Below are 8,731 nucleotides of genomic sequence, written 5' to 3'. Positions count from 1 at the left end.
TGAAGGCAGATGCTGAACGACTGAGCCACCCAGGTGCCCCTATTTTAATACTTTTGATCGATGTGGCTTAATTGCTCCTATAAAAAGGTGTTCCTGAGCACTATTTAGTTGACTGAAAAGTAGAAAAGTGGCAATTGTGGTCAGGACCTCCTTTTTGGATCTTTAGTGTAGGGCCAGGCAGTGCAACCTAGTTTTTCATTTTACCTAGAGGGCTGGAGTTGCACCAGGGGCCCAAATGGCCCCAAATTATTGCCCTGAGAAAACTGGAAGAAGAAATTAAAACTAGCTTGTACCGAAGCTATAAGAAATAGGCTTTTAATCAGGTTTGATTTAGCCTAGCCTTCCAGGAACAAAGTATATTATTACCTTGAGCAATTGCACTAAGAAAATGGACATGTAGGATAATAATGGAGAGCTAGTAATTCTTTAAATTTTATCCCCATTACTTTTCTTCTCATATAATGAGGTATACACAAATGAGATGGCATTTTTATGTTCACCAATGTGAGAAAGTAAAGCTATTTTAAAATATAAAATAATTAACTCCATTTCTTGTAGCTGGCCAATTAGGGAGTTTACTTTTCATTTCTGTCACAGTTAAGTACATACTCTTGAGCCAGCTAATTCGGTTTAACAAGTATGAGCATTTCCTGGCTGAAAGCACAATTGTCTCTTTTCAGAGAACTAGTAGAAGCAGTCAAGTTTGTAAGATCCTTATTATAAAGATTCTTGGATCATGGGACTATAAAGCCTTTTCAAGATCCTTTTAATACACCCTCTTAGATGGCATCTAGGATGTTATGTATAATGCTAGACAAAATAGGTTTTGGAAGAAGGTATAGATAAAACACGGCTAAAATCCATTCACTACGTGCATGTCAGCAAATCTTGTCCGAAATTAGGAGTCTACCACTTTAGAAGTATTGCTGGGAATTTTTTTTAAGTATCTTAAACTGCTTTCTTGGACAGATACATAATTTTAACAGAAATGGCCCACCCACTGTGTATTTCATGAAAGCTAGTAAAATGTACTTTTAAGTACCTAAAATTTTATAGTATTAAGAACTAACTTTAGCAGCTCCTGGGTGCTCAGTCGGTTAAATGTCCAACTCTTGGTTTCGGCTCAAGTTGTGATCTTATGGGTCATGGGACTGGCCCTGCATCGGGCTCTGTGTTCAGAGGGGAGTCTGCTTGAGATTCTCTCCCTCTGCCCCTCCCCCCACTCATGCTCACACTGTTTCTCTCAAAATAAAACAAAAACAAAAAAAAACTAACTTTAAGCATCCTTTTTACTGAAAATTTTCCCTATTCCTAGCTAACATTTTCAAATCTTGCTTGCATATCCATTTTCAGCGTGTTGTGCTATTCTGTTTAACCCTACTGATGTTCACCGGAGTACGATTGTCCATATACGGACTCTGTCTGACTTGGAACAAGTTCTTTCTTACATGCACAGAACCAACCTATAAAGTATGAACATATAGAATGATAAGGTTGTGGGGGATGGAGGCAGGGGAAAACTGTATTATATCCAAAACTCTGTCACAGGGAACCAGCTCATGTGTGTACAACTTAAACCAAACAAAAAATGCTCCAAAAAACATACATAATGCTATTTCCATTTATCCCATTTGAGTGCAAAATTATACATAGCTGGTAATTCTCAAAACGTTTGTTGATTTGGGGATAGAGGGAACATATTTTCCATGCACAGAATGCTTCAGAACATTTTCTGCTTGGCTACCAATCTGCCAATTAAGCTGGTGATCAAAGTCCTAAAGTAACTGACAGTTCTTTGGGCCTAGAGTCACTTTGTGACCCAGGAAAAAAAACCAACTCTGGATTCAGCCAATTTTGTTTCAGTTAATATGCACGATCAGATTCTTTGTCAGCAAATACCCTTTAGAAAAAGTACACCACAAACATTTGGAAAACATTTTATTGTATTTCAAGAGATATTTAGATAATAAATGCATAGAACTAAGGGAATTGTGTCTTTAAGGAAACAATTACAAAGTGAACAGGGATATACAAAGTCCTCCATTATACAAGTTCCTTTGGTGGAATTTTTCTTTATGGGCACAAAGCAGGTGGGATGCCTTTCAAGCAGACTGGTTTTTATCAAAGTGGACATCATACCAGAATTCCTTGTGATGAGAGAAATTCTGCACATGTTCTTTTCAAGAAAGGAGTGCTAATCCACCATAGAACCACCTCCAGTTTAAAATGGACTCAGATGTTCGTGACTACCAGAACGAGGCTATAGAAGCAAGATAAACAGTGAAAATGTGCTTTAAAATATCTACTGCTCTTTCTCTAATACACATCTTCATACTAAAAGTTCTTATCCTTGGCTATTTCGTTTCCTCAGAATCACTCAGGGCTCAGATTTACTAATGAAGTTTTAAAAATTCTAGCCTGAGTTTTCTGTTGTCTCCTGACCCAACTACTGAAATAATGCAAATTTGTTTTATAGTCACATTATCCATAGAATAAAAGTTCCTAAGTTATGATATCATTCCACAAATAGGAGGTCTCCACACAGAAGTATGGTGATTTGTCCTAGTCATGCAACCAAGTAAAAAATTAGAGAAATCAGAGCCCTGGGGTTGTGCCCTTCTCGGTGACACCAAAGTACAGATGTACCTACAGGTTTTGGAAAGTGTTAGCATGTTTGTTCTTGGGAGTGGGATGAGGTGGCTGGGGTAACAGTAAAAGGGCTAAGCACCCAGGAGATGTAAGCAATTACTCTCCTAAAAGCTTTACAATGGTAAAAAGATTAAGCATCCATAAAAAAATTATTAAAATACTTTGAGCTGTAACAAACGTTTTACTGATAATTTTCCAGGATGCCCTTCCTCAAATGTTCCACTTACTGACTTTTTGGCACATTTGAATAAGATATACCAGTGTTAACACATTTTTTAACATAACCACAGAATCGCCGTGGACTGACAGTTTTGTTTTTGCTCATCCACAGTCCCCAAAATAAAAAGCAGATGGTAACAAGTAGCCAAGGCCACCTTATTCCTGCTTCCTTTTTCTCAAAATCACCAAATACAAACCACTATTCTTTTTCATACTTAGCACCGAAAGGAAGAAGAGGTAAAGAGGAAGGCTGCCACCAAAGGCTGCTTGCTCCTTAGAGTTCAAACACGGGAGAGCCAGGGAATTCCCATGCACGGAGCCTGGGCTGCTAAGCTAAACTTTCCTTGCATGTTCATTTTTAAGATGAAACAACACATTAAAAGCCTTTAGGATATTAGCATAATGTAGCCTACGTTGTGAAACAATTTGTTCCTAAGGCATTAAAGTCCAGATGCTCTTCTCTACTGGAAAATGGGCCACACATCCACATTACACAGTGGTGTAATTTGCTCCTCTTGTAGCTACAGAGCTTGGTAGAAGTCAAACACCAAATGTAGATGGAATCTTATCACACTCTCTCCAACAATTCCGTATTTCTAACTCCCAGACCACTAAAATATCCTCCCCACTCCTACTGTATGTTTTGCCCCCAACATTCACTGTATCCATTGTTAAAAAGTAGCTCACAGTTTATGAAATTTCAAATACAGTAGGAACAAAATTACTTCATGTAATTTTTAAACCAATACTCTGGACTCCCACAGTGAGTTGTGTTCCAAAAATAAAAATCACAAATTTTGCACTTACGTTCACTGTTGGTAGTGATTTTGATATAGTAATTCTAAATTTTACATGTCTTGTAGAATCAAGCAAATAAATAAATATTAACGTTATTCAAAACCAAAGTTCTCACCATGGTTTAAAGCAGATACAAATATGAACCAGGAAAAGGTGAGGAAGATTAGTGTTAGATTTGAAAGTATCAGAATGAACTCAGGATTTATAAAAAATGCGCTTCCTGGCTCTGCTCCCTGAAGGTGACTGGAAACCATGACACCCAGTAGTACCCAGATGTTGATTTCCAAATACCATTCCCCAGGAAAAGAAACTAGGGCTCCTTGGAGAAACAGCCTGTGCCACTGTGGGACAGGAAAACTAGATGATAAACCTACATCTTGCTTATGGCAAAAAGCAAGAAAGTGCACAAAGACCGATAGGCACAGGTCAAAATGACACATGAATGAGCTGAAAGGTGCTTCTAAATTTTTTTTTTTTTTTTAAGATTTTATTTATTTGTGAGAGAGAGAATGAGAGACAGAGAGCATGAGAGGGAGGAGGGTCAGAGGGAGAAGCAGACTCCCTGCTGAGCAGGGAGCCCGATGTGGGACTTGATCCCGGGACTCCAGGATCATGACCTGAGCCGAAGGCAGTCGCTTAACCATCTGACCCACCCAGGCACCCTGAAAGGTGCTTCTGCTGGCCAAATTTGGAAAAAGTACGGTAATTAAGTAGAATTTTTAAGAATTGAGGGGCTCACGTGGATACTCAAAAACAGTGGGTAGAATGGGGAAAAAAATGCTTCTTTGTAAAAGAGTGCCAGCTAATAAATGTAGATGAAATGCTAAACTTAGAAAATCTCAACTTGAAGTCAACTTGAATGTCATAAAATAATGGACCCTGGCAAGGATTATCGATGAATGTCAAAACCATGGAGTGAACAGGATACCAAAATCGTTTCCAGGTATCTCCTCCCAGATTATTTGCTTAAGAAAAGATATTCTTAAAATGGAAAGATCTGACAAGGCAAGTGACCAAACTTATATTGGCAATGTGACAATAACACTGTCTCCTGATGTGATGTGACACCATGAGTGAGACACACCGCATACCATCAATGGACTCTTCTGCCAAAATACTTATCCTGAACCTACTCATGAGAAACAGAGAAATACAGAATTATACAAGCTAACTGGCTTGCTTCTTCAGTGTCAATTTCATAAAACATCAAAAAAGGTAGGCTTTTTTGGGGCGCCTGGGTGGCTCAGTCGGTTAAGCATCCGACTCTTGATTTCGGCTCAGGTCATGATCTCAGGGTCCTGCGATGGAGCCCCGAGTCAGACTCTGCGCTCAGCATGGAGCTTGAGTTTCTCTCCCTCTGCCCCTCTCCGCCCCCATGCGTGCACGAGTTCTCTCTCAAAATAAATAATAAAAATTTTAAAAAAGGTAGGCTTGTTCTAGAATAAAGACTACAGATACAGGATAACCAAATGCTATGAGTTTGGGTCCTAGAACATTTGGGACAAATGGAGATTCACGGATGTGTACTATATGTTAGATAATTCTGTATCAGTGTTAAATTCCTTGGGTGCGGTAATTGTATCACGATCAGGTAGGAAAGGTGCTTATGGTGTAACAGACAGGGTTCAATAGTAATGAGTGAAGTGTGGCGCCACCGCTTTCAAAAGGAAAGTGCCTCAAGAGAGAGATGCAGCAAAACAGCAGGCGCTGAACACAGGAAAAGGATTTACGGGGGCGCCTGGGTGGCTCAGTCATTAAGCATCTGCCTTCGGCTCAGGTCATGATCCCGGGGTCCTGGGATCGAGTCCCACATTGGGCTCCCTGCTCAGCGGGAAGCCTGCTTCTCCCTCTCCCACTGCCCCTGCTTGTGTTCCTCTCTTGCTCTGTCTCTGTCAAATAAATAAATAAAATCTTTAAAAAAAAAAAAAAAAAGGAAAAGGATTTAGGATTATTTCGTTGTACTATATTTGGACTTTTCTGTAAATCTGAAAATTTTCGAAATAAAAAGTTGGAAATAAAAATAACTTTTTAAGAAGAAACAGCTAACAGATACCATGAGGGTGATTTGGGGGGCCTTTGCCAAGTGAAGCACTAGGCCTTCAATTTTCACCAAACAGAAAGAAGACCCAGAAGTGGTCACAGAACAAAGGAATCAAGCTAAGATGGCAAATTCCTAACCCTCCTCCTATTAATTTTGACCTGTGGCAAGTGATATAAAAGTGTCAGTGAAAAAAAATAAATAGAAGTGTCAGTGAGTGGGTTCTAATGCACCTTAATCCATTTGATCAGCAAAAGACATAAAACGAAGATAAAAGGCAAACATGTTTCCATGCTTCTAAATTATAATCCCAAGGGGGATGGAGTAGCAGGAAAAAATATATGTATTATTTTAAAAGTTAATACAAAAAATGAAAACTTAATATACTCACTTATTTTGAAAAGTTGGCAGAATGATACAACTTGATGTTTTCATCTAAATCTAATAAACATCTGAAATTAGATATTTACAATTAGACTAGAGCCCATATTGTTTTGAAATCCCCCAAACCGAAAAAAGCATCATCACCAATGTGGTTTATCTTTTTACAAAAAAACTACCCCATCAAGACTTTTTTTCCCCTTGAGCTTATTTTCTAATGATAGATATCAAAGAAGCCCTCACTGTTAATTCCACGATCAGTACATTAAATGCTCTCCTAAATATTCAGCATTCTATCTTAAAATTAGCTCTCACAAACACGGCTGCCTCTCAAATGCTGCTGATGGACGCTGCTGAACCAAACAGTACTGGAATTTTTACGGAGTTATTAAACTCAAAACAACTCTTTTTACTCCAATGGTCATGAGTTTATTTGAGATGATGAAGTCAGCCACCCTATTCCCCACCACTGCCCTCTGAAATCCCAAACAAATGCAGCCAAGTTAATGACTACACGCAGGATAATCATTCAAACTTTTAATCTCCCTTTACACATTATATTAACATTCATATTGCAAGGCATTCCATTCACAAATATTACAGTTTGATAAAAAACTTCACACACATACCCCCAAAAGTCTATACCAGATTCAGTCACTTCACTAAATCATTAAAATAATAAAAGTAATGAAAACATTATCATAATTCTTTTAAAGCAGTAAAGGTCTGAGGCACTCTGGGAAAGATGTTCTCGTATTAACATGTCAGTGGTATCAAATTATGTTACAAGAAAGTTACCAGATACCCAGTAATCAAGTACACTCCAATGACAGTAACTTCGACCTGATACGTGTTCACTGGATACACTCCCATCTGGATTCAACTACTGAAAGGAACACAGGTACTGGGCAGCTGAGGTCATTTCTAATGAGGTTCCCAACTACGTAAAGGTAAAGTGTGTTTTCAACACACCATGGACAGCTGCATCTCTACCGCAAGGGAACAGTCCAGTCTCGAAAGAAGTTCCTTTTTCATCACTACCAGGTTTACTAAATGTCGGAAGCTAACAGCCCACCAGACTTACTCTGCTCGCTGCTAAAGAGATTTCAGAACTGTCTCTTCCCATCAACCTCCACAGTGCAACCTTCGTCCTTCTCTGAATATCTCCAAGGTGTGCCCTTGAAATACAACAGAGGGGAAGAAAGGGAGCTTTCTCCCTCCCATTTCGACCAAACAGAGGTCTGAAATAGCAACGTATTACAAAATTCTCATGTTCTGCGACAGCCAGTTACCATATGAAGCATGGCTATTTTTGCCATAAACTAGATTTTTAAAAACCTGACAACCCTTTTCCAAAGTGACTGTTGCCACATCCATTCACTGACAGAGTCCACATTGGAGAGAAAGTCTCACTGACCGAGTGCTTCCTTACACACAATTACAAGGGTAAATAATCAGCATGGGGAAGGAGGGAGGCCAATTCCCAACTGCGAAATAAATCACTGCAAACTATGGGTCCATTTAGGATAGCATATAACCCTGTCAGAGCAGAATCAACACAAACCCAGGTCATTTAGTGTTCGGTAATTACATACATGGAATTTAAAATGTATACATATATATTTCCATACATATATAATAAAAAAAATCTGGAACAACGTATGTTGCTAAAGTTTCAAGGATTCTCATCTTCCACATTCACCTGGAGAGCAGCCGGCTCTTGCTGGCCCAGTTGTGGCAGTGATAAAAGCAACTAGAAGCAGGTTTAAGTAAAAAGTGCTCAAAGGCCAAGTGAGAAAACAGGGGTGCAGAGATTTCTGGAGGGAGAGGGGAACAATGAAAAGAGTTGAGAATGTCTCCTTTATTCTTCTCAGCTTTTTCAGACCCGGGACAAGTTCTGGAGGACACACATCCAATGCTGTAGTCCTTCCTTATCTATAGTCAAAACAAAACAAGTAATAAAAATTTCCTCTTCCATTCTGTACTCTCTATAAAATGCATAGTACAGCCAGAAGGTATTATCGAGATGTGCCATCTCAGGAGAAATTAAAATTGGGACATGAAGTGAGGCCGTGTGCTGTCGAGTCGCCGCGTCAGGATTTCACAGCCAGTGTCCGTGACCAGCAGGGTGTGCTCGAACTGAGCAGACCGCTTTCCGTCTCTCGTCACCGCGGTCCAACCATCTGGCCAGGTTTCATCCTGCCATCCGCCTTAAACAAACAAACAAGAACAGTTTCTTAATTCTATCGCTCAGTTTTCTAAACAAACTCTCTAGGTAAGTCTATTTGCATGTACTCCTATATCCTTGGATATCACAGAAACAATTAGAAAATTCACTATGAACACTCCTATTTACAAACGGTGGACAGATACATGCAAAAGAATGAAACTGGACCATGTTCTTAACACCACACACAAAAATAAACTCAAAATGAATTAAAGACTTGAATGTAAAACAAGCCCTAAAACGATGGAACTCCTTAAAGAAAACATAGGCAGTAATCTCTTGGACATCAGCCTCATCAACGTATTTATGAATCTGTCTCCTCAGGCAAGGGAAACAAAAGCAAAAATAAAGTATTAGGGGTCCCTGGGTGGCTCAGCCGGATAAGCGTCTGACTCTTGGTTTTGGCTCAGGTCACGATC

At 39.3% G+C, this 8,731-nt stretch overlaps 1 protein-coding gene across 1 annotated transcript in view; it reads right to left on the bottom strand.

Annotated features, from left to right (window-relative positions):
- Positions 1-1,921: 1,921 nt before the first annotated feature.
- Positions 1,922-8,731, bottom strand: part of METAP1 (methionyl aminopeptidase 1) — a 71,428-nt gene continuing 64,618 nt past the window's right edge. The window contains exons 11-12 of the mRNA XM_036106578.2: positions 6,096-8,295; positions 1,922-2,260 (exon numbers count right to left, since the gene is read on the bottom strand). Of these exons, the coding sequence (XP_035962471.1) occupies positions 8,132-8,295 (164 nt within the window). The 3' untranslated portion in view covers positions 1,922-2,260; positions 6,096-8,131. The remainder of the gene's footprint in view (positions 2,261-6,095; positions 8,296-8,731) is intronic.

Source organism: Halichoerus grypus, chromosome 3, assembly GCF_964656455.1.
Source record: "Halichoerus grypus chromosome 3, mHalGry1.hap1.1, whole genome shotgun sequence".
Lineage (NCBI taxonomy): Eukaryota > Metazoa > Chordata > Mammalia > Carnivora > Phocidae > Halichoerus > Halichoerus grypus.
This window is presented reverse-complemented; position numbering and strand designations above follow the sequence as displayed.